The following is a 27,435-nucleotide window of genomic DNA, read 5'->3' as shown; positions in this document are numbered from 1 at the left end:
CCTCCGGAAAGCAGATATTAAACGATGATGATGATGATTTCATGCCTAAAGTTGCCAGTAGATAAATAGAGACAGAGCTGAACTAACAACGGTCCCCATTCATTTTGGTATCAATATGAAGAGGCCATCCACACACTGGGTATGCACGTCTGATTTTCCTTGCCTTCTCATTAATTTGAACAAGCAAAACACCCTGAGTAACATTAGTTGCAACCATAGACAGGTTATCATCATCATCATCATCATTTGGTGTCCATTTTCCATGCTGTCCAGTTGGCTCATCCTTCCTACAGAACATCTACCATACTCATTGGTAGCAACATCATGTATCCAACTAGTGTCCAGCAAGGTGACCCATTACTCCTTGTGTCAGCTATAATGTTGTCTACTCTGGTCATTCACTATCTAGGGTAGATCCGTAGAGTTATCACAGTACCATTCCAGTCCCTTTGCTCCAAGTGAGAAGTGATGTGAATTACAAGATAAGCCATTTTGATGACACCATATGCAACATTTGGTTCATTCTGAATGGGAGAAGCTTACCCTGAGTGTTGTTGGTTAGATTCTTGATTCCAATTCTCTTGAAAGCTGTTCTAGAGTTGAAGCCAAAGAAGTGACTCTACCAAAGATGACAATTCAACTTCTTTTAGTCATTTATACTTAAAGGTGGGAAAACATTTTATCAATCTGGAGGAAGACAAAAACCATTTTGCATGGCATGAAAGGACATGACCAAAACAGATGAATCACCAATACACACAAATACCACAGGCTTCCAAACAGTTTCAGTCAACCAAATTTTACAAGGATCTGGCCAATGCAAGGCTATGGAAGAAAACACTTGCCTAAGGTGTCATACAATGAAATTGAATGTCTTTACCACAGTCATGTTTTAATCAACATATATATTCTTATTTACAAACAATTGAAGAAAACAAAAATGTATTTAAAAAATTTTATTTTAAACAATTATATATACAAAAGAATGAATACATTCCATTCATCAACCCTGTTAACCTTCAAATTTAGAATTAGGAATTCCATTTAATCATAAAGGTTTAAACTTTAAGATTTGTGACAAACATATTAACTTTTTTTTTTTTTTTTACAGTAAGGGAAAGTAAAGGGAATTATTATTTAGATATTACATTTGTTAATAATATTGATTTCAAATTTTGGCACAAGGCCAGCGATTTCGGGGGAAAAATCAACCCCAGTGTTCCAACTGGTACTTATTTTGTTGATCCCAAAAGGATGGAAGAAAAAGTCAACCTCAGTGAAATTTGAACTCAGAATGTAAAGACAGGCGAAATACTGCTAAACATAAGCACATTAGTTATCTGTTTATCAAGAATCTAGAGTTGTAAGTTAAAAAATAAAGTGCTTTTGCAGTCTTCAACTGAAATTAAAAGAATTCATATAAAAATTCCTTAGTTTAATCAAACACTTGGCAAAAATGATCTTATTTGCATTTTGCAGAAATTTTGTACAAAAAGAAAATGAATATTTAAATCTTAATTACAGATCAGTGATGAATTTATTTATGCCAGGCATGCTCAACAGTTGCTTAAAATGTCTGCATGTTTGAATTTTCCACTTCTCATCTGCATTTCTTTTAAAACCTACAAGACTCCCAAACAACTATGCATTACATTATCACTCAGTCACTTTTTTTTCTCTCACAGGTACATACATACCTAAAATAATTTAGAGCAATTATTTAATATTCCATGTGTAAGGATATAAACAAGTAAATAAGGATGAATGGTTGTGCATTTCTCCTGGAACCAATGGATAAAGAGAGCAGAAGACACCAACTTAATGAGAAATGCATCTTGATGAAATTTAAAGAAATTGTATCCAAATCCCAGAGTTCGTTTCAAAATTTCTAATTTGAGTATATGTTTATGCATGTATGTGTATATGACATATCAACAACATTTACATCTCAATCTTTCCAAAATTACTGTTCAGATAAACCACTTAATAGTGGTTTAGTCGCCATGGTTACATTTAAATCAAAAAGATGACTGTGTCTGCTAACATGATCTGATTGTCATCCATCATTTTATTGATAGCTGCCATTAATTCATTATCCTCAAATTTACTATCTGGGTTCTCTTCATTGACATACTTCCTTACTTTCTCCAATTCTAGAGACTGAGCTCTTTCATTCTTGAACAACTGGAACAGAGCTGACTTGAAAACTTTCAATCTGGCAAAAACAAAAAAAAAAAATAATAATAATAAATAAATAAAAACAAATATATAAGAGTAATTAAAATTTCTCTAATTTCAATTACATTACCTATTTCAGCACAAATTCACGAATACAATATAATACAAAGGAACTAGATGTAGAGATAAATTTACCTGTTCTCGTCAATGACAGTTGTAGCTTTATCACTTTCTTGAGTACGACGTTTCTTACTAGGAGTTTCTTCAGATGTTGCCTCTATAGAATAAAAAAAATGCCAGTGAAATTTAAATATAGGTACAGATGTATTCATAATTAACGAAACAGGAAACAGTCTAAAAACACAGCAAATATTATTCTATGAAAACTACTAAAAAGCACATACAACTTGTTTATTATACTTAATATTGTGCACTTTAAGAGCTAAAAGTGGTAACCACAATTATCAAATAATGTTGTGTAGCTCCTGATTTGATCAAGCAGATTTGAGACCTAGACAGACAAATGATAAGATGCTATACACAGATATATGGTTCCAGATATACCATGGCTTTTCCTAACTGAGGCATATAACTACTGATATGCTGTGATTAATTGTATAGAATGCAAGATGATAGTCCTGGTCTATGTACACACTCCATCGTATGTCTGCATACTTAGATTCTACTGGTAGCAACAGCAGAGTCAGGTATGGTGGTATCAGTCAGAGTAAAGTAATGTCTACCCATCATCACTATTTAATGCTCACTTTCCCAGGCTTGCATGGATCGGATGTGAGATTTTGTACAACTGGATGCCCTTCCTATTGCCAAGCAAGGTTATAATTCCCCCACTGCCAAACGAGTTCTCACAGAATATTGGAAATGAAACTGCTCCTATGATAGTTGTACACATTTACAACTATATATGACGGGATTCTTTCAGTTTCCATCTATCAGATCCTCTGAAAAAAACTTTGGTTGGCCTGTAGCCAAAGCAGAAGACACTTGCTCAAGTTGCCATGCAATGAGACTGAATCCAGAAGCAAACTTTGACACCAAAGAAGCTGTTGATGTTGCTATTTTTTTTTTACATATTTCCCCGTTTGTCTGGGCTATGAAGGAGAGGTAGAGTTTTTAGGATAGTGATGTAAATATGGCCAAATGCTTGGATTATAGTATACTATGACAACAAATTATATTCCTTACATATTCAGATCAATTCTCTTCATTTAAGAGGGCTACTGGTTACTGTCATAATTTCCTATTTCTTTATAAACCTGAAGTTTGAATCTAAATTGGCCTCATAGTTTCCAAGCCAAAAAGATGATAAAATAGCACTTAACTATTCAAAGACATTCACTTCCTTAAATTAGTCAAGTTCAAATATGGAAAATATTACATTTGACAAATATTAATACAACACTAATAAATCAAAATTATTATTATATTCAAATTCATTTCAGTGATTTAATTTTCAAAAAGTATTTCTAATTTGACTGATAAAAGAAAACTAAGAATCTACCTCTATCTGTAGCAGCAACTGCCTGTGTTGAATCACCCCGTTCAAAGTCATATGGATCATAGCCTTCATCTCCTTCTTTTCTTTGAGGTTTACGTTGATGGTCACCTGTTTTTCTGTAAGAAATTTTATGTTTAGATAATCAGTAGAAATGGCAATTTAAAATACAACAGAAAGTTTAAGAAAATTAATGATACAGACGGATTAAATAATCATTATCTATATTTAAGAGTACAAAAGAAAGGAGAAAAAAAAAAGGAAATGCAAGTACATCTTATCTTAAATTACCTTTTAGAAGACTTTGTTTTTTCTGTATCTTCATCCTGGCTTTCATCTTCAGATTCATCTGCATGTGGTTTTTGTCTCTTCTCTCTAGGTAGAACCTGTGTTTAGAAAACAGACCATTGAAGTAATTATATACTATTCTGGTGCTTGGTTGAAATTTTTAGACAAATAAAACACTGAACCCAGTTTAATATCTTGTATAAAACAGCCAGTGAACTCCACACTCATGATCTAATCATGATTTCTCAACAATAATACAAGGCCATAAAATTGTAGTAGATCAAGTAATGTTGATTTCCAAGGCACCATGTATTTATTCTATTAGACACTGCCTGGCCATGCCCTGACAGAACTTTTATTCAAGATGTTGAAAAACAAAGCTGAATACTAAATTGTGTTTAGACCCACCCCACATGCACACAAATATTCAAAATAAAAATCAATGAATTACTAATGTCACAGTTAAAGTAGATCAAATGTGATCTGGTTAAAATTATTTTTGCCTAGTAACTAAAAATGTCACTGGATATAATTCACAGCAAAATGGCTTATAAATTGTCATATTTAAGGGTCAAAAGTATCATCTAACAATAATAAGAATAAGTTTCAAATTTTCACACAATGCCAGCAATTTTAAGAGACCTGAATGTTCAATTGATACTTATTCTATCCATCCAGAGAAGATGAAAGGAATAAGCAACCCCAGCAGAATTTTACAGAAATAATACTGATTGTTTCTGACAGACACAAGGCTAGAAATTTGGGAAAGGGTAAGAGTTGATTTTATCAAAATTGGAGGTGGGAATAGAATTTGTATTCAGAATGGAGAGCATTTTGTCTGACACTAAATGTTTCTGGCAATAGAGGAGTTGATTACATTACCTTTAGTACCTGACTTGTACAAAATTTTATTGACCCCAGATGAATGAAAGGCCAACTTGACCAAAAATAGAACCTTCTGTTTAAATGTAATATGTTCTGTTATCAATGAAAGCTTTTGGAATTTTCCCTCAAATTCAAAAGTAACAAATTCCTAAGATTTAATCAATCACAATTTTTCATTGGTCAGTTTAAACAGAGTAAAAAGCATCTCATTTACATACTTTTTTGAAATAAGCAAATTCAATAAGTTGCAAAGCTGCCTCAGCATCTTCAAGGTCCACAGTTTTAGAAAGACGGGCTTTTGCATGGGCTGTGGACAACCGAATCATTGTTTCCAGAGAACGAGCAGTCACAGGCTGGGTCTAGAAAAAAAAAAAGAAATGGAAAAACATACTGTGTAATATATCATACTTCAACCAACCATACAAAATAAATTTAATGAGTCTAAAGTCAAACATTGTAATAGAAGTGACAGATAATCATTCTGAAGTATTCCTTTATAGAACTTTCATAATTGTAAATGTAAGGAATCACCATCTTCATCATCATTGTTTAACGTCTGCTTTCCATGCTGGCATGGGTTGGACAGTTTGACTGAGGACTGGCAAGTCAGGAAGTTGCACCAAGCTCCAACCTGTTCTGGCAAGGATTCTACAGCTGGATGCCCTTCCTAATGCCAACCACTTTGAGAGTGTAGTGGGTGCTTTTTACATGCCTTCTGCATGGGAGCCAGTCAGGCAGCACTGGCATTGGCCACAAGGAGAGACAAGTTTTATCAAATACTCTATTAGCTTAACACTTGAAAAACAGAAAGAATGACAAAGAGGAAAACTGGTGAAGATCTTACCCGAGCTAAACTTGAATCACCATGCAAACTATCTTGACTTCTCAGTTTTGCATATTCATCAGAGATAAATTCTGTAGCTTCAGAGGTGAGAACTGGTTTCAAAGCTTTTGCCACATGGATATACTTTCTCATAAACTCTGCAGTTACTATACGATCACTGAGAAGAAAAACGGATATGTACATTATTTAACCACTTCAAATATTTTATAATTAATAAGAAACTATCACCAAACAATATTAATTTATAACATCGACAGCATATTTAATTGTCTTTTACTTGTTTTAGTCATTAGACTGTGGCCATGCTGGGACACCACCTTACTCTTTTACTTGTTTCAGTCTTTTGACTGTGGCCATGCTGGAGCACCGCCTTTAGTCGAGCAAATCAACCCCAGGACTTATTCTTTGTAAGCCTAGTACTTATTCTATCAGTCTCTTTTGCCAAACCACTAAGTTACGGGGATGTAAACACACCAGCATCGGTTGTCAAGCGATGTTGGGGGGACAAACACACACACACACACACATATATATATATATATATATATATATATTTATATATATATACATACACACACATATATACGACGGGCTTCTTTCAGTTTCCGTCTATCAAATCCACTCACAAGGCTTTGGTCGGCCTGAGGCTATAGTAGAAGACACTTGCCCAAGATGCCACGCAGTGGGACTGAACCCGGAACCATGTGGTTGGTAAGCAAGCTACTTACCACACAGCCACTCCTACACCTTGAAGAATTTTTGGTGAACAAATCAACCCCAGTACATTTTATAAAGCCTGGTACTTATTCTGTGTCTTTTTTGCCAAACTGCTAAGCTGCACAGATGTAAACTCACCAAGACCAGTTATCAAGTAGGGATGGGGAACAAACATAGACACACAGATATATACACAATGGGGTTTCTTTCAGTTTCCATTTACCAAATCCACTCACAAGGAATTGGTCAGTCTGAGACTTCAATAAGCACAAGGGTCATGCATTGGGACTGAACCTGGAACTATGTGGTTGAGAAGCAAACTTCTTGCCACACAGCCCCTCCTGCACCTATACACATTCGCAAAATTTAGTTAAATTACTTTGCCTTATTAAGATGGTATTTGAAATTAAAGTTTTTATGGAGTTTTAATTTCAATCATTTTAGAGCAGAAATTTTGTATCCTAGAACCAGGACCGACCGCCCTGGTTCTAGGATACAAAATGAAAGACTTACAAAATGAGGGCTAAGTCAATTGATTAAAAACATTCTTTACAAATAGTTGCAATTGATTCAGTTTATATGAGCCTTTTAATTCTTTCAATTAGAGAAATTCCTAGCCTAGTCTGTATTGGTTACTAAGAAATAGTGAACAGTGCTTGTTCATAAAAACCTTATTACAAACTATACAAATTATCAATTCTACTCACTGTTTGGATTTTTTATTGGCATAAAGGATATTGTCGAATTTCTGGTAAATTGGTGTCTCTGCATCTTTCTCTTCTGCCTCAGGATCCTTGGTAGCCAAAAGATCCACGGAACTTCCCATAGGAAGAGCTACAAGTAAAATAAATGGTGATTAGAAAATCAAGTTTAAACATTATAGCATCATCTTGTAGCTTTCAGATTTTGAAGATGTAATCGTATATTTTTTTAATGACATTGTAGGATAAATGTGAGAGGTCAGATCCGGCCAGTTTGAATATATAACCAGTAGAATATTTTGGCCAGATACAGCCAGCTTAACTCTTTTGTGTCTAAACCAGCCATTTCAGACCCAAATATTCTACCTTCTTTTATGTTCTAAACCAGCCAGATCTGACCTCTCACACCTATCCTACAACATCATTCCAAAAATAAACAGTCACGTAATCAAAGACATTAAGCTACAAAATAACACCAGATTATTTCAAAACAATGTGAATAAATGAAAATTACATTTGACAGAGTAATCTGAATGCTAAAGGGTTAATGTACTTGGATATGTTTCAATCGTGATGAAATCTCCAAATTCAGAAGGGCTGAAAACAGTATATTATAAAAAAAAAAAAAATATCCTTACCATCTCCATCCTGTTCGCCTGGAGATCGATATCTATGCATTCGAAGAACATGCTCAGAAATCATTCGATCATTTTCAGGATCCATCTGAAAAAGCAGATTTAGGAGTGAGAAAACTAGAAAAAGAGTAAATTGTGGAAGTTTATATTACTTATAAATTGCACATGGTTACACTGGGTATGTGTGTGTGTGCATGCATGCATGCAATATCATCAACCTCCCTTTTACATCATCAGAATGGAATCGTCATCATTTAACATCCATTTTCCATGCTGGTATGGGTTGGACAGTTTGATAGGGCCTGGTAAAGCCAGGGACTGCACCAGGTTCTGTTGTCTGTTTTGACATGGTCTCTACTGTTGGATGCCCTTTCTAATGCCAACCACTTTACAGAGTGTGCTGGGTGCTTTTTCTAGCACACCATCATCACCACCACCTTGGTAATAAAATGAACAGCAAAATAACTGATAGATAAAAGAATTGTACCCAATATTTTGTAGCTTTGGCTCAAAACATCTTAGTACCACAGATAAAGTATTGCTTCCCAAAAGCTTAAGTGTAAACTCAATATCGTTGTTTTTTAAAAATGAAATGATTCTAATCTGCTGGGTGGAGAAATTAGCAGGAATCAACTTTAGAGTAACTATCCCTAACTTCATTTCCATAATCACCAGTTGTCCAAGATCTAATAACTATTGTTTACAGCACTTGTTGAAAGTATTCTTTTGTAAATATGAACATCAAGTGTAATTTATCATCATCATTGTTCCAAGGTCCACTTTTTCATGTTTGCACAAGTCAGAAAGTTGAGGCAGATTTTCTATAGCCAAATGTCCTTCCTGTCATCAACCATCACCTGTTTCCAAGCATGTTAATATTTGTCCATAGCAAAAGATGATTTTCATGACTACAAAAGAACGGCATCACTTGTATAACAGTGCTGCTCATTTACAACCATCAAGTGATACCAAGACTGTGGTACACACAAACACACTTGACAAACTTCTTTTGAGTTTTCATCTACCAAATTCACTCACAAGGCCTTGTTTGGCCTAGAACTATTTGTAGAAAGCACCCAAGGTGCTACACAATTGAATTGAACCAGGAACCATGTGGTTGGAAAGCAAGCTTCTTAGCTACAAAGCCACAAGAAATATTTCACCTTAACAAATCTCTGTCATAGTGATTTCCAAATACCATAATTCATACTCTCCCATACTCCCACTCCACCAAAAAGGACCTTAGTCTTGCAGGCTAGGCACTAGTACCGATACCATGAAAAAAAGCACCCAGTACAGTGTAAAATAGGTGGCATGAAGAAGGGCCATCCAGCCATAGAAATCTTGCCAAAGCAGGCACCAGAGCAAAATGCAATCCTCCAACCAGTCAGATCTGGTTGAACTGTCCAACTCATGCCCCGGGGTGGGAGGTGGGGGACAGCTACACTATTGATGGTACTGTTCATGGTGAAAGGCAGTAAACAAGTAAATATATTTTCTTGATCTCAACAATGTAAAGCACTTCACTAAGACTAACATTAACTTTATCCAATAAATTACAACAGAATGTACATGCTCTTGCAAGGAAATTAATTAAAACCAGAGATAATTAGGTTATTAGGACAATTCTAAGAAAGTACATGATAAGTTAAGAGGAAAGAAAAATTAGTTTCAGAAAAAAAAAAAAAAAAGATAAGATTGATAAAAAGTTAAAACAATAAGTATAAGATCTAGATGCACATAAACATATGGCAACATCCCACCTTGTCAAGGACAATAAACAGCAAATCAAAACGGGACAGCAAGGAGTCCTGCAAACCAATATTCTCCATTGGGGTTTTATATTGATCATACTGGAAGAAAAAGAAAATGAAAACAATATTGTTTAATAGCAATAAATATATCCCAAATGTAAATTTTACAAATGAAATCTCTCTTATTGTTAAATATATTTCCATTGTAAGATAAAGTGGAGGCGCAATGGCCCAGTGGTTAGGGCAGCGGACTCGCAGTTTCGATTCCCAGACCGGGCATTGTGAGTGTTTATTGAGTGAAAACACCTAAAATTCCACAAGGCTCAGGCAGTGGCAAACCCTGCTGTACTCCTTCACCACAACTTTCTCTCACTCTTTCTTCCTATTTCTGTTGTACCTGTATTTCAAAGGGGCCAACCTTGTCACACTCTGAATCTCCCCAAGAACTACGTTAAGGGTACACGGGTCTGTGGAGTGCTCAGCCACTTGCACGTTAATTTCACAAGCAGGCTGTTCTTATAACTTTTGATCTGAGGATTATGCAAAAATGTATTTAACCAATTTAGTATTTGAACTGACCATATCAGGCCCAAATATTCCATCTGCTTTATATTCACACTAGCCATATCCAACATCTCGTACCTACCCTGCAATATCGTTCTAAAAATGAACAACATCTTCAAAATCTCTAAGCTACAAGATAATCCAAATGCTAAAGGATTAATAGTATTTTAAAAATATCTTTAAAAAAAGAAAATGTATTTTAACAAGAACTCACTCGGCCATACACTGGATTTGCAGCAGCCAGAACACTGCAACGAGCATTAAGCTTAGCATGGATTCCTGCTTTGGAAATGGTGACTCTTCCTTGTTCCATAACTTCATGAATGGCTGTTCTATCAATGTCAGACATTTTATCAAATTCATCAATGCATACAACACCCCTGTCAGCTAATACCATAGCTCCGGCCTCAAGTCTGCGGTCACCTAGACAGAAAATAAAACCATATACAATAGCAAGCACACAAAATAAATTTTTAACACTAAATACAAGATGGTGCTCCAGCATGGCCACAGTTACATGACTGAAACAAGTAAGAGAATAATCCCAACTATAGTCCAAGGTATATTGACACAGTTAAAGATGCTCATTTTAGGACTGCTCTGTCATTTTGTCTAAACAGCATCTCAATCAAACTATGTATAATTGAGTCGAAAAGGGAAGCTACGCAGTCCATTGTACTGCTGAAAATAACAGCTAAATACCCCTTAAACTTTGCTCTATGACATCTTGGAGTGGGTAAGACATTAGATACTGTAGCCCTAAATGTAAAAAGCTAACATAGTCACAATACGAATGCCTGGTCTGCTTGATTAGGCCCAACTTGAGACCATGCAATAAAGGGATATTTTTAGCTATATGAGAACATCAGTGAAAAACTTCTGTGGAGACTGTACTAAATCAGCTAAAAATTAAGGGGAGATAACTTTGCAAATGATCAAGTTTTGAAATGACTTTTGTCGTATTAGGCAACACCAAAATCATTCTATCACATACAGCAAAAAAATTTTTTAAATAACAGCTAGTAAACTGAATAATGTAATTGCTGGTTGTTGTTTTAGGTCAGCTCTAATCAAGCAGTGCTACAGGCCACAATCTATCTAAATAAGTATATCATGTTGCTTTGGAGCTGAAGTCTATATTTTACACCCCACCATATATTCCCTCTGCAGTCCAGCCTATTTTCACATGGAAGCCACAGTGAAGACAAAGAAAGTTGGTCAGAGTGCAACAGTTTTGCTCCTCTCCAATTACTATTAGCAGAATGAAACTACTTTTCCAGAGGTTCTAGAATTTCTTTTGTTCGGAGCTTTTGCTTCCATTGTCTTCTGATATCATCCACATATGAAAATAATAATAAGCATTCCTATGACAAACATACGTTTGACTAGTACTTTCCAATCTATCATTACTTTATCCAGTATATTCAAACATTCTTAAGATGATAAAGAAAGATTTGATGACTTAGTTACTGGTTGTAACAGTAGAAGACAATGGGAACTCTTTCGTCGAATCGTACAGGTTATATGTAGTAGAGAAAATATATTTATTTCTTTAATGCCCATAGGGGGCTAAACAGAGGAGACAAACAAGGACAGACAGAGGGATTAAGTCGATTACATCGACTCCAGTGCGTAACTGGTACTTATTTAATTGACCCCAAAAGGACGAAAGCAAAGTCGACCTCAGCGGAATTTGAACTCAGAACATAGCAGCAGACGGAACACCGCTAAGCACTTCGCCCAGCGTGCTAACTACAAAGAGTATAGGATAGAAAAGTCTACAAAATTAAAGCCATTTGTTTGCCTTACCAGTTTCAGCATCGGTTGTAACAGCAGCAGTCAAACCAACACCAGATGACCCTCGACCAGTTGTTGGAATAGCCCTTGGAGCACTATGTAAAACATACCTTAACAGAAAGACAAAAATATTGTAAATGAATACAGCCCATGAGGTTGTTAATAATTTCAATGATACCCTCCACACTATTTTCCCATCACTCAAACACTTGAAACAATAGAAAACTAGTCAATAAAAGGACCTTTAAATGGCTCCCCAACTTGCTCGAAACAATAGTCAAATCTTCCTCAAAATCCTTCTATCTCGACAAAGAGGGCATATACATTCCTGATACTTAAAAAGATGGGATGGCTACAGTTGACCAGCTTTTCCTCATAGAGCTAAAGAAGCTAAGGGCCACCTGACTGGCTCCCATGCCAGTGGCACATAAAAAGCACCATGCAAACATGGCTGATGCCAGTACTCCCTGACTGGCTCCCATGCCGGTGGCACATACAAAGCACCATGCAAACATGGCTGATGCCAGTACTCCCTGACTGGCTCCCATGCCGGTGGCACATACAAAGCACCATGCAAACATGGCTGATGCCAGTACTCCCTGACTGGCTCCCATGCCGGTGGCACATACAAAGCACCATGCAAACATGGCTGATGCCAGTACTCCCTGACTGGCTCCCATGCCGGTGGCACATACAAAGCACCATGCAAACATGGCTGATGCCAGTACTCCCTGACTGGCTCCCATGCCGGTGGCACATACAAAGCACTATCCAAACATGATCAATGCCAGGCCCTCCTGATTGGCTCCTGTGCTGGTGGCACATAAAAAGCACACACTATACTCTCAGAGTGGTTGGCATGAGAAAGGGCATCCAGCTGTAGAAATGTTTCCAGGTCAGACTGGAGCCTAGTGCAGCTGCTGGCTCTCCGGACCTGAGTCAAACGATCCAACCCATACCAGCATGGAAAACGGACGTTAAACGACGATGATGGTGATGATGACGTTAACTGCCCTGGCCTGTTACTGCAACTTAACTGGTGATGGCACATATTTCAAGTCACACTGTATACTGTTTAATTACAAGGAAATGTAATTTCATTGCATTTTTACAATATTTCATAACTAAACTTTAATATTTAGCACTCAGGTTATTTAAATACCCTCGAAGCCATGTCAAACATACAGAATAAAATATTTTCTCAAATTATGAAAATGTACCACCAGTAGTGCATAGGGTGGATGTGTGAAGTTTGCGATGAACCACCAGTGGTACATGTAACGGTTACCATGTTAAAATGCAGACTTGTCAAACTACATCATGTACATTAAATAAAACATTCTTGAAGCCATTAATGGCCATCACTATATTACACTACATACAAAATTCTGTCCCTATTAAGCTATTAAAAGTCATTAAATGAGGCAATCAATTGTTAAAGAAAGATATATTAATAAGACACACAATGTATCATATCACATACACCATCACCATCTTAATGTTCACTTTTCCATGCTTGCATGAATCAGATGGAATTCATTGAGGAAGATTTTCAATGGTCAGATGCTTTTCAGTCACCGGTCTCCAAGCAAAGTAGTATTTCCCCATGGGCAGATGTATTTTTCCATCGAAGACTAGAAACAAAACATTGCTTATATGACAGAAATGATCATTTATAGCCATCACAAGATACCAAGTTCAGTTTCCAGCTATCAAACCAACATTCAAGGCTTCAGTTGGCCTAAAGCAGAAGACACTCAGCCATTGTGCTGCACAGTAGGATTGACACCAAAACCACATGTCTGGGAAGTAAATTTCACACCTGTACCTATTGCTCTTTGTCACTGGTTCATTTATATGTTTATATTAAATACAAATCCTTTGCTTGCAAATTATATATACACATATATCTCATACTGGTGCCACATTAAAAGTACCCAACCATAGAAACTATGTCAAAACAGACAACTGGAACCTGGTGCAGCTCTCCAGCTTGACAGTTCCTGTCAAACTGTCCGACCTATGCCAGCATGGAAAGCAGACATTAAACGACAATGATGATGATTTCTAGTATAAGCACAAGTATATAAGTATACATACCTACATGTGTTAACAAATCATTACTAATTATAGAAATAATTAGAAATGATTACTTACCTTAATATTTGAGACTTTGCAACTGATGGATCACCAATAAGTAAAATATTAATATCTCTGCAATTAGGAAAAATATAAAATAAACTCATATTTTTTGTAAAAACAATTCATTACTTAAAGATTTCAAGGCCAACAAATTACCTATTAATATTAATTAATAATGATTATACTTTTACAAGCAATAAGGATCAAGGTATTTCAGTTTCTTTTTAAATTAATTATCAAAGTAAGTCTTTTTACTAATTAGATATGAATAGCATTTACCATATTTGATAGCTTATAAGATTTTTTTCCCCCACACACAAAAAAAAAATCACTCCAGGTCCCATATGTAAAGTTGGGCCTGTATTACATGCTATAACACACTAAAACTCTTTGTTCCCCTGAATATGTGTTGCTAAAATTGGTGTGCATCTAATGATACTTTACTAATTCAGTTCTTCAGTACAAAGCGAACACTAATACAGTGATTCCCAACCTTTTACGCTATCAAGTTATTTTCCCCTTTAAATAAAATTTTCCAAACTTAGGACTTAGTGATCTACAATGACCTGAAGCTGAAAATGTTTTTATAACTTTTCAAAAGAGAAACACTTACCCTCTTAACCGCGTTCCATTGTGAAGAACTTTTTCATTTCCTCCAAGTAACATGCATAAGACAGCTTTTTTAATATATTCATGACCATGTATAGAAGGTGCCATACTTTTGCTGAGCAACTCAAAAACATCCTTCAAAATGTAATGGAAAACTATTAAGTATCACAAATTGAAGAATTAAAATAATAAAAGCATGTACTGAAGAGAAATCCATACCACATTTTTCTGTCTGCTAAACTTTTTAATCTTAGCAACATCATCAGCAGAAAAGACAGGCGATATTTCTTTACTTAGGAGCTGGACATTGTTGGCAATCAGAATAGTCCTACAAGAAGGAATAAAAATATCTTGGTGTAAAAACATCTACAAACAAATGAATCGTTTTTTTTAAGACAGCAAACAAGAATATTACTTGACTAATGAGAAGAATATTACTTGACTAACGAGAAAAATAGTTTTATGGCAATGGAAAGGAAGTGAGCTGGCAGAATTGGTAGAGCAACAGGAAAAATGCTCTGAAGTATTTTTTTTGTCATTACATTCTGAGTCCAAATCATCCTTACAGAGTTTATGTATCAGCCAAGTAGTGAGGTTGATATAACTGACATGCCCCCACCCCTCAAAATTGCTGGCTTTGTATCAAAATTAGAAAGAATTGTGACAATGGAGACTAAAAGGTAAGCTCCAGAAAGTGCAATTGACAACACTTTCTTTTTTTCAATTTTTGTTGTGACTGTTTCCCTTCATATATTTTGCCAATATTCGAAGAAAGTACTCGAGAAAGTGTCGCCTCATATACCAGCTTCAGTTAAGTATCTTAAGTTTTGTGTCACTCAGTATAAGAATGCCAGTGTTGTTATTTCTAAACTACATCCAAAAACAAACATGCTTTTAAAAGATAATGAATAATTTTTATTCTGAAAAGTGCCAAAAGTTAAGATATGCATGAAATCATAATTAAATCACAGCTAAATACTGTTGCTTGAACACATCCTAACCAACCTCATACTGTCATATTTCATGTCAATATCATTTAAAATTTCAAAAATAAACTCACCTGAATGTCCCAGATGTATATCCATTCTTTTTTCCAGGAAGACATCTGTAAGTTCCAATGACTTGTACTCTGTCTCCTGGCTTGATTTAGGAAAAAGAATATGAGAAAAAAAACACATTAAAATTCAAAAGAAACCCATCTTTGTTGTAAGAAGAAATTATAACAAAACTGAATGATGAAGTGTAATTTCTAATTTGAAATTATATTTTATCTTTTACTTGTTTCTCTCATTAGACTGTGGCCATGCTGGGGCACCACCCTGAAGAATTTTAGTCAAATGAATTGACTCCAGTACTTATTTTTTTCAGCTGGGTACTTATTCTATTGATCTCTTTTGCCAAACCACTAAGTTACAAGGACATAAACTCACCAGCTGCCAAGCAATGATAGGCAACAAACACATGTATACATGATGGGTGTAATGAAACTATTGTCTTTTTCAGTGGAAACTGCAGTATCTGTGCACCTCAGAATACAAAGGCATGTATTAAATATGTGAAAACTGATTCAAGAGAAAGCAAATGCACCAACCTTGCATAAATCAACCAAATCATCATCAGCAATAACATCAATAGATCGAGGAAGTTGGCCTGCTGGAGCCTTTTCAGGCATTTCCTGATGAACAAAAAATAAAATTGTTTCACATAACAAATAAAACACCACACTAAATTGGTTTGCAAATTACATGAATTTAATCCAGCTTTTAACCCTTTTGTTAACCGTATTTATTTTGAGATGCTCTGTGTTTCTTTCAATTAATTTTAAACATAACAAAGAATTTAGTAAAATAACTTAGTTATTGTTAAGCTAGTGTTAGGAACATAAATTGTAACTGAGGTTTGGTAGAAGATTTGTATTACAGAGGCGGTTTCAGCCAGGTTGGTATCGAAAGGGTTAAAATATCAATACATAACCCTAAAAGTATATGCTATGAATGAATGCACCAATAAGTCTTCCGCATTTTACTTTTAATGTCCTATGTTTGCTGTAACTAGGAATCAGTATAACGTATATTTTCATCAAAAACTGACATAGCCTAAATTCAATTTGGAAGCTTTTTACTTCATATCTTAATTTCACTAGAAACATAATTGTACTTCATCCTATCATTATTTAACATAAATTATAGATAGAGAAAAACTGCATAAATTTAAAGCTAAATATCTCAAGAATTATACCCGCCAATTCAAAACTTTTTATTTTTAGAATTTACAAGGAAGATTAGATTTACCTGAATTGAAAATGTTTGGTGGTCTTTGTATGCAGAAAGGCCATATTCAGTCTCCAGTAAATTTCCATCTTCATCCTAAAATGACAATATATTTAGCAAGAGATGTTTAGAGAAAAAAGATTTTTAAAAATGTTACTTGAGATTAAGACTTTTGAAAGTTGCACCTTCAAGACAAATGAGACATTTCAGTAATATTTTCATCATCTTATGTTAAGATATTAAGTTAAATGCTGCAGAATTCTTCAAACGTTAAAACACCAATCTTATATTCCTTTTGATTCAAAGGAATTGTATTCAAAGGAATTTTATTCCTTTTGATTTCTTTGATTTTAAAGCACCAATCTTGTATTCCTTTCGATTCATTGCCAAAGAGCTTTCACTCTTGAGTCTAACAATAAGATGGAGATGTCTGCTTAAAAGCTTAAAAATACAAGATTTCCAAAAGTAATTATGTATCATCATCATCATCATCATTTAACGTCCGCTTTCCATGCTAGCATGGGTTGGACGATTTGACTGAGGACTGGTGAAACCGGATGGCTACACCAGGCTCCAATCTGAATTGGCAGAGTTTTTACAGCTGGATGCCCTTCCTAACGCCAACCACTCAGAGTGTAGTGGGTGCTTTTACGTGTCACCCGCACTATGTGTGACCATAAGAAAGGAGTAGAAATTCTATGGTAAAAAGGATAGTGTGTGAAACAGATGAATAGAATGTTACATGGTTGTGAAATATATGCACTGAATGTGGAAAAGTTGCATAGGCAAATTAGATGAGCACAATACAATAAATGTATAGCATTAACTTGTACGGCAGGGCAACTGAGGTGAGAGAGTTGCCAGTTATCAAAGACATCTGTTCTGTGCAGGTAAGTTAGGTATACCTGCTGAATGATATAAAGTTGTGTCTGTTAGCAGTGGGCACTATTTAATGCTGAGGAAGAACAATAGCAATGTGAGACGTGATGAGGTCAAATTTGAGGAAGTTGAGACAAGGTGACATAGGATCATGGGAATACTGACACCAATGTAAAACAGAGACAACCAATTCATACAATCACGGGAAATGTTAAGATGATGATGATGATGATTATCATCATGGTCAACAGGTGCAGGGATTGCTTCCCAATAACATGATCTTGAGTCCAGTCCAACTGCTTGACATTTTGAGTCTTCTATTATAGAACCAGGCCAACTAAACCCTTGCAAGTAGATTGGGTAATATATATGTGTGTATGTATCTGAGTTGTTTATGTTAGTGTCTCCTTATCTTGACAGAGCATGATAATTGTAAATGAGTGTCACCATCATACAAGCAGTGTCATTTGTTTCCAATATTCTGAAAGAAAAATGTCTGAGCATGGAAACAGATGAGGGTTTGCAACAGGAAGGGCATCCCAACATAGACAATCCACCTCAATAAACTCTGTCTGACCCAAAATAGATTCTTTTGTATATTACTTACTTTAGTTGGGTAAACTGCACTTGTTGGGAAAGCTTCTAATGAAGTCAAGTCAGTGTATCGTCGTTCTATAACCTTCTTTGTTGCAGGACAATAATGCACGCTTCGTACAACTTTTGGCCTCACTAACGAACCTGTATAAGCAAAGAAGACATTGGAAAGATTTTTAATAAAATAGCAGTTTAAAGTATAAGAAGTAAAAAAAATGTACAACAGACATGTTTTTATTATTATTAGTGTTCATGTCACTGCTTGGAATCGAACTCAGAATCTTGGGGTTAGTAGCCTGCGCTCTTAACCACTACGCCATATGCCCATGGTCAATTATTGAGTGAACTTTAGGGCTTATAAATCTAATATTTTTCTATCCTTCTTTAATACCGGTTCCCATATGCTGCTCATATCTGAACTCAGTCTGCTTAGGAGGTTGTTGTGTCCTAGCATATGTGCTGCTTCTTTTAGTTTTCATATTTTCCAGATATGTTTTTATTTTTTTGAAGGAATTTGAGTTAAACAACTGAAACTTTCTGAAAACAATGAGAGGGCAAAAAATAGAATAAATAACTTATTGCTTTAAATCTTCATGAAGGTCTATAATCAGAACATGAAATCCAGCAATTATGAAACTGACCAATTCCACCATCTTTCCAGCAACAACCATGGGCACCTTTTTGAATTCCCATGGACATGCTTACAAAAAAAAAAAAAAAAACAACACAGCACCCATGACTTTCAGAAACATTTTTTCATGCACAAAATTGCATGAAATAAACTACCAGCATGAATAATTGGCTGTCGGGACATACCATCCTTCAAAACTTCCATGCTTCCTGAAATTCGCCAAGAGTACACCTAATCCCCCCACCTTCCCCTTTTTAAACGATTCATTCACTGATCACTTTCTATGTATTATTCTGTTCATGCACTTTCAGCTTCTTTTTACGAGTTGTTAGTATACCTGAGCATTGTATTATATAATAATTTCATTACCATCAAAAAGTATATCAATGAACTTTTTCCCTCTCCTCATTGTCTTTATTTACAAGAAGACAGAGTTTGCAACTGTATAAATCTTGCCGTTCTTGAAAAGAAGACCCATCAAGCCAAGTAAAATCATAGCCGTGGAAGATACTGGTGTTGTGCAAATGGCACCCATGCCTGTGGCACGTAAAAGCACCCATTATATTCTTGGAGTGGTTGGCGTCAGGAAGGATATCCAGCTGTAGAAACCATGCCAGATCAGACTGGTGTCTGGTACAGCCTTCCGGTTTGCCAGCCCTGGTTAAACCCATGCCAGCATGGACAATGGACGTTAAATGATAATGACCGAGACCTTTGGAAATATGATGTGCATGAGAAGACCTGGCAAACCAAGTGAGAACTAAATGCAAGGCCTCTGCCAGGGGTGTAGCCAGCCCACTTATGCGTACCTTTCCTTCATTGGACACTAAACTCCGCTTGTGAAGACCTGCTGGGGCAAGTGAAAGCGAAATCGTGATGACACCTGTGACCAGCACTTTCCTGGCACTTGTGCTAGTGGCACATGTAAAGACATTCGAGCGAAATCATTGCCAGTGCCGCTGGACTGGCTCCTGTGCAGGTGGCACGTAAAATACACCATTTTGAGCGTGGCCATTGCCAGTACTGCCTGACTGGCCTTTGTGCCGGTGGCACGTAAAAGTACCCACTACACTCTCGTAGTGGTTGGTGTTAGGAAAGGCATCCAGCTGTAGAAACTCTGCCAAATCAGATTGGAGCCTGGTGTAGCCATCCGGTTCACCAGTCCTCAGTCAAATCGTCCAACCCATGCTAGCATGGAGAGCGGACGTTAAACGATGAGGATGATTATGATGATTAATTTTATCAAATATGATAATTTGTCAGTCCATTTTTCAATCCTGCTAGTCAAATTTCTAAGCATTATAAAAAAAAGTGGTCCCATGCAAGATAAATTACTTTTATTTCAGTTACAGATTCATGCCTGGTTTGAAAATACAATGTAAAAACGTCACCACAGTCCTTTAGGAAACCAAGGAGACAACAATTCTTAACACAATTTATCAACATCAAAATGATAATTGATGACAGAATTAGTGAAATCTTAGAGTGTTTAGTGAAGTAGTAGAATCCAAGGAAACTAGTGATGTTCTGTTACAGCAGAAAATCTAACATATCATATAAAGCTATTTGTTGGAGAGAAAATAAATGACAATTGGTGTTGAAGGACACAAACACAAGAAAGAGAGGGGCGAGGGAAGAGTAAGGGAGAGGAAGCAGTAAAAAGTGTTAATGAAGGAAAGTAACAATGGCCGAAGAGAGGAAGAAATAAAACAAACAACAAAAAGTTTGAAAAACGTCAAAGAGGCAAAAAGAGAAATGATTAAAATGCTACATAGACACACACACAAACATATATGCAGAGAGAAAGAAAGAACTACATATACATACGCTTAAAGATACAAATGTAAATACAAGTGGGCATAAATATACACAATATATAAAAACACAATATAGACACACATACATGTATTTCCTTAGATAAGCTATATATTTGTTACATTCTTAAGTTCATATTTTTTGCTTTTTGTTCAGAAGTCAAAAAAAAAAAAATCACTCAAGTACTAAGGTTGATCTAATGAACTTAAACCATTCCAGAATTTGCTGCCTTGTGCCAAATTTAGCAATCAATAATGAACACTGGCCAAATTAAGTTTGGCAATGTGTGAAGATGTATGTAGTTGAAATAAACCATTTCCTTGTGATATAGCATACAGATGGTTTTAAATATACATGTACTCTGAAAGCTAAGGAGATTGTTTTCTGCTTGTGCTTAATGACTTGGTGCAACAGAACTCCATGTTTGGAACAGAAATAAAGCCAGTATATTGGGTTCTTTGATGTTCAGTGTTATTTAGAGGGAATGAAATAATTATATGTATTCAAATTAGCTAATCAGTTTATCATAATGAAATCTTATAAGAACAAATGCATCTGTAATAAATCAAGATAGATGATAGCTATGTTTATTCAATCATAAATGAGTGAAGAATTATTGCTATTTAAGTTTGTTAGCAGCAAAAATAATAACAACAGTTTCTAAATACATGCATAATTTTCTCTTAATTATCCCTTTCAACAAAATACACACACGAGACATCAAAATCATAGTTATAGACTTTAATGGCAATGTGGAAACTAAGGATACAAGATATATGTTATGAAAGAATTTTATAGCACAAATGACTGCTTACCTATCAGTCAGGTGGGACTGCACTGACCAAAAAACAAAGCAGCTTAAGTAAAAGCCAGTTGAAGTGGAGAGTATCCTTGAGACTTAAAAAGCAATTATAAAATATCTCCCATCTCATCTGTTACATGCACTGGTAGACATATCCTCTACCACCCACCAGGACTTTACTCCCATTTAACACAGCAATTGCAGGGTGGAAGAAGCCCTGTGGTAGGCTCCACACCAGATGGATGGATGGACTTGATTAAAGAAGATCTCAAGAGGCTCAACATCATCTTGGATGATAGAGGGGCTGGCATGGGGCTGCCAGCAACAAGGAGCACTGATGGACCCCAGTCCCATCAAGCAGGAACATGAAGCAAGCAAATTAATTAAAGACTGAGTTATCCAATGCTTTGGCAATCATGAGACAAAGAATTTTTGTGATAAAAATGGTAGAAATGAATTGGAAAACAGAAAAGTGAAAACGAAAATATTCTCAACTTGCACATCAGGAAAGAAACAGAAAGGAATAATTTAAATGATAGCTTACATTTTGTTACAATGCCTTCTACGCAAACCATATTTCCGAGATAATGGGAGGTTAAACTGCGAGGAGTCACATGTTTACTACCAAAACTATATAAAAAAAAAAAAGTAAAGATAAACAAAGAGAAAATTGTTATGGATAAAAAATGAAAAACATTCATTCAGATTATCTGGGCCAATGGTTCTGAACTGGGGGTTCATATGACCTTTAGATTCCTCATAAGATTTCGTTAAACTTTGTGTGCAATAATCTGGTTATATGCACAAAATATTTTAACAGTTTTTTTAATACAATTTCTTATGATATTTAGTTATAAAAAAATAAGAATTTTTTTTGTAAGAAACATTGAATGGATATGAAGGTCCAACACAGTAAAATAGGAATCAAGAGGGATCCATTGGCAAAAAACAGGTGAGAACCACTGATCTGGATAGTTTCATAAAAACATTTACCTACTTCTAATTGAGGTACTGTTTAGAATTACTATATTAAACTTAAAGGCACTGAGATAGATTTTTATCTAAAGAATTTACAAGTTTAAGGAAAGTTCACTACAGAATCAGAAATAACACAATTTCGCAATTTTTTCTCCTGTGAACTGTTTCATATGAAAGGAAAGCCTTATGAGAAGACTGAACTCATGACCTGGATAATTTCAGGATCTTTCATAAGGATAGAATTAGTGTAGGGTTTTTTTGTAACCTATTATAGACCCTTAATTTCGTGGCACTCCGTCGGTTACGACGATGAGGGTTCCAGTTGATCTAATCAACGAAACAGCCTGCTCGTGAAATTAATGTGCAAGTGGCTGAGCACTCCACAGACACGTGTACCCTTAACATAGTTCTCGGAGAGATTCAGCATGACACAGAGTGTGACAAAGCTGGTCCCTTTGAAATACAGGTACAACAGAAACAGGAAGACAGAATGAGTGAAAGAGTACAGCAGGGTTTGCCACCCTCACACCCCCTGCCAGAGCCTTGTGGAGCTTTAGGTGTTTTCACTCAATAAACACTCACAATGCCCGGTCTGGGAATCGAAACCGCGATCCAACGACCGCGAGTCTGCTGCCCTAACCACTGGGCTATTGCGCCTCCACAGACACTTAAAATAGACTGTACTTAATATTGCAAGTCAACAAAATATTTAAACAACAGTAAAATAGATCTAATCAAGGTACATATTAATTCATAGGTGGACCAATCCAGTCAGATCTGAATCAAATCTATTAGATGCATATGACCCTTTTTTCTTTTTTTTTTTTAAATGGAGTGATCACCCAATGGTATAGCAATCTGTTTTTTACATGCTACCTGCACAGGAGCCAGTCCAGCGGCACTGGCAACGACCTCGCTCAAATGTTTTCTAACGTGCAACCGGCACAAGTGCCAGTAAGGCAACACTGGTAATGATCACGCTCAAATGGTGCTATTTACGTGCCACCGGCATGGAAGCCAGACGGCTGCTCTGGCCGATAAATACCAGTTACATACTGAGTTGATCTAATCAACTGGCCCCCTCTCCCAAAATTTCAGTCTTTGTGCCTATAATAGAAAGGATTATTTACATAGACCTATTTGTATTTGAAACACCATAACTTTCAGTGTTGGCTATAATTTCTATAGAAAATTTGGAGAGATACTTAAAAAAAAACAGACATTCAAATAAAGTGTAACATTTGGTCCCAAGCCTATAAATGAGGTGAACCATTTTTTCTATGTTAATCTTTTAACATGAACCAAATCATCAAAAAGTACAAAATTTATTAAAAATTATAATCATAGGTACAGGAGTAGCTGTGTGGTAAGTAGCTTGCTTACCAACCACATGGTTCTGGGTTCAGTCCCACAGCGTGGCACCTTGGGCAAGTGTCTTCTACTATAGCCTCGGGCCGACCAAAGCCTTGAGTGGATTTGGTAAACGGAAACTCACTTGACAACCGATGCTGGTGTTTACATCCCTGTAACTTAGTAGTTTGGCAAAAGAGACCGATAGAATAAGTACTAGGCTTACAAAGAATAAGTCCTGGCGTCGATTTGCTCGACTAAAGGCGGTGCTCCAGCATGGCCGCAGTCAAATGACTGAAACAAGTAAAAGAGTATTTGAATTTACAAACCTTCCTTCAAAACCAATGAAGAAATCTTCATACTGCTTACTGTAAACTGGATCAGTAGAGGCCACAAGTTCTTTCAAAGCTCTTTGGAAAGCTATCACTTCTTCAAAGGATTCATTCAATAAACTGGAAAAAAGTTTTAAATGTTCATGAAAAGCATTTGCTCACTTAAGTTTTCTGAAAATAGTTTTTTATGCATATAAAAATATTCATATTGAAATGCATGCAAAAAATATAAAAAATCTCTCATTATCTGAAATAATGACAATATAACAGAACAAAATGTAAGGATAGGTGCAGCCATGGCTGTGTGCTAAAGGGCTTGCTTCCCAACCACATGGTTCCAGGTTCAGTCCTGCTGCATAGCACCTTGGGCAAGCATCTTCTACTATTGCCTTGGGCTAACCACAAAGCCCTGTGAGTGGATTTGGTAGATGGAAACTGAAAGAAGCCCATCGTATATATGTATATATATGTGTGTGTGTGTATGTGTATATGTTCATCGCTTGACAACTGATGCTGGTGTGTTTACGTCCCCGTAACTTAGCGGTTCGGCAAAAGAGACCGATAGAATAAGTACCAAATATTATCAGTGTTGTTTAACGTCCGCTTTCCGTGCTGGCATGGGATGGATGGTTTGACTGAGGACTGGCAAATCAGAAGGCTGCACGATGCTCCAATTTGATCTGGCAAATTTTCTACAGCTGGATGCCCTTCCTAACGCCGACCACTCTGAGTGTAGTGGGTGCTTTTTATGTGCCGCCAGGACGTACCAGTATCGACCACGCTTGAATGGTGTCTTTTACGTGCCACCAGTAGGGGAGCCAGTCAGGCTGTCCTGGCAAAGACCACACTCGAATGGTGCTTTTTTACGTGTCACTGGCCATCTACAACCTAATTAAAACAAAGCATAAATAAAACTTTATATGGTTTAGTAAAACCCAGTTGTAAGCAGATACCTTTTTGACTCCTAACTTAGCAGCAATAAGAGGAATTAAAGAACCATCTCCAATAGAGGCAAACAGTATCCTTATTGATAACCTTCTTATCCATGCCAACATGGAGGGCAGACATTAAATAATGATGATCTCTGTGTGTATGTCTTTGTCTATCCCCAACCACTGTTTGTGTGTTTATGTCCCTGTAACTAAGTGGTTTACCAAAAGAGACCAATAGATTAAGTACTAGGCTTAACAAAAAGTAAATCTTGAGGTCGATATTTTTGACTAAAACCCTTCAAGGCAATGCCCCAGCATGGCCACAGTCAAATGACTGAAGCACGATAAAAGATTAAAACAATGCCAACCTATTACAATCCACATGGAATTTCCATTTCATATCACCAGAGAAAACCATTCTTAGTAACATTATTACTAAAATTATGTATTTTTATTTGGAAGTATGGCTGTGTGGTTAAGAAACTCGTTTTACAGCCACATGATTTGGGGTTCAGTCCTACTGTGCAGCACCTTGAGCAAGCGTCTTCTACTATAGCCCCAGGTAGACCAATGACTTGTGAATGAATTTGGAAGATGGAAACCATGTGTCTTCTCCATCATAAACCAGTGCTGGTTTATGCCCCTGTAACTTAGCAGTTCAACAAAAGAGCCCAACAGAATATATACCAGGTTTAAGAAAATAAGTGCTGGGGTCAATTTTTTCAATTATGCCCCAGTATGGCAGCAGTCCAATGACTGAAAGATCAAATGATTCCTGTGATTCACCTATTTCTCTCATAAAGCATATGCATAGGTTTGTACTGAATAAGCCTATACGTTGTAACTAGTTTATATTAAAGAATAAAGATGTCAAAGTCAGTATAGTTTTACCGACTGACTTCGTGGAGGTGCAATGGCCCACTGGTTAGAGCAGCGGACTCGCGGTCGGATCACGGTTTTGATTCCCAGACCGAGCGTTGTGTGTTTATTGAGCGAAAACACCTAAAGCTCCACAAGGCTCCGGCAAGGGGTGGTGGCGACCCCTGTTGTACTCTTTAGCCCCAACTTTCTCTCACAAATTCTTCCGGTTTCTTGAGTAACACTGTGATGGACTGGTGACCCGTCCAGCTGGAGGGAACGCCATAGAAACCTGGAAACCGGGCCCATGGGCCTGGCTAGGCTTTAAAAGGGCGCATAAGTAATAAGTAAAATAAGACTCTGACTCCAGTTACCCCTTAATTGTTTCCAACTCCGACTCCATGGCCCTGATATAATCAACTATAAGCTTCTCCAATATTTGCAGACTTGTATCTCTGCTTGGAGATCAATTATAACAATGTTAAATATCCATTTACTGCTTCCTTTAACTCATTCTATGGAATATCATCAGATAAAAGATTATCAAACAACACCTGTTTTCCTTGCTTTTTAAGATGCAAACATTAACCTTACCTTTGAGCTCTTTTTGGAACTTTTCGACGTACATCATTTATATTCACAACAAGGCGAACCTCATTGTTATTGATCATATCACGTACTTTATTCTGATAAAAACCTTGGTCATCCTGTAAGAAAACAAATAGAAAATTATTCTTTCAACTTTTCCTCCTAATGCAAGATTTATCTCTATTTTGACTGTTAAAGAATAAATGACCTTAGCAGAATATTCCACTCTTTGCCATTAGACAAAGTTTATGAACAACTAACTGAATCTAGAGAACGCAAGTGGATAAGTAACAATTTGATGTGGTTCAACACCAACAATCTACTTTAAAAAAATCGTACCAGGCTCTTAATATACTAAAAGCCATACTTTTCTTTCTTAACCAGACCTAATTTTTACTGCTTTCTCGATTTCCCACGACAGTAGGAGTTAAATGAACATATAAATCTTTATTTGCTAAGGAAAGTGTTTTACAAATAAGCTCTGTAGAATATCTGTGGTTGCTATTTTTGGGGCAGTAAGATTGGAGGTTTTTATCTATGAACATGAGCAAATTTTTGAGATTTAGTTCTGGATCAATGAGTTATTAACAAAACTGAACATGACTTACTCAAGTAAATGTTATTAATTTAGAGGTTTTGCAAACAACTTGCATATGCAAGTGCTACCAGTCAAAAGCTCTGAATACCGGAAGCCAACAAGTGTATGGAGTCATCAGGAGAGAATGCACGTTGTTTCGGGGCCTACCTCATGACAGCATAATTGCACACTGGCCCCA

General features: G+C 36.3%; 1 protein-coding gene across 1 annotated transcript in view; it reads right to left on the bottom strand.

Moving 5' to 3' along the window:
* Positions 1–941: 941 nt before the first annotated feature.
* LOC106877107 (zygotic DNA replication licensing factor mcm3) overlaps positions 942–27,435 on the bottom strand; it is a 29,208-nt gene continuing 2,714 nt past the window's right edge. Inside the window, exons 2-22 of the mRNA XM_014925904.3 lie at positions 26,666–26,778; positions 24,279–24,401; positions 22,166–22,251; positions 18,387–18,517; positions 16,922–16,996; positions 16,222–16,305; positions 15,691–15,770; positions 14,850–14,958; positions 14,635–14,765; positions 14,037–14,093; positions 11,892–11,989; positions 10,297–10,505; positions 9,528–9,617; positions 7,768–7,852; positions 7,136–7,262; positions 5,712–5,868; positions 5,086–5,226; positions 3,986–4,080; positions 3,701–3,813; positions 2,374–2,455; positions 942–2,215 (exon numbers count right to left, since the gene is read on the bottom strand). Coding sequence (XP_014781390.1) covers positions 2,014–2,215; positions 2,374–2,455; positions 3,701–3,813; positions 3,986–4,080; positions 5,086–5,226; positions 5,712–5,868; positions 7,136–7,262; positions 7,768–7,852; positions 9,528–9,617; positions 10,297–10,505; positions 11,892–11,989; positions 14,037–14,093; positions 14,635–14,765; positions 14,850–14,958; positions 15,691–15,770; positions 16,222–16,305; positions 16,922–16,996; positions 18,387–18,517; positions 22,166–22,251; positions 24,279–24,401; positions 26,666–26,778 — 2,388 coding nt within the window. The 3' untranslated portion in view covers positions 942–2,013. The remainder of the gene's footprint in view (positions 2,216–2,373; positions 2,456–3,700; positions 3,814–3,985; positions 4,081–5,085; positions 5,227–5,711; positions 5,869–7,135; positions 7,263–7,767; positions 7,853–9,527; positions 9,618–10,296; positions 10,506–11,891; positions 11,990–14,036; positions 14,094–14,634; positions 14,766–14,849; positions 14,959–15,690; positions 15,771–16,221; positions 16,306–16,921; positions 16,997–18,386; positions 18,518–22,165; positions 22,252–24,278; positions 24,402–26,665; positions 26,779–27,435) is intronic.

This window comes from Octopus bimaculoides, chromosome 4 (assembly GCF_046866305.1).
Source record: "Octopus bimaculoides isolate indiv1 chromosome 4, ASM4686630v1, whole genome shotgun sequence".
Classification (NCBI taxonomy): Eukaryota; Metazoa; Mollusca; class Cephalopoda; order Octopoda; family Octopodidae; genus Octopus; species Octopus bimaculoides.
This window is presented reverse-complemented; position numbering and strand designations above follow the sequence as displayed.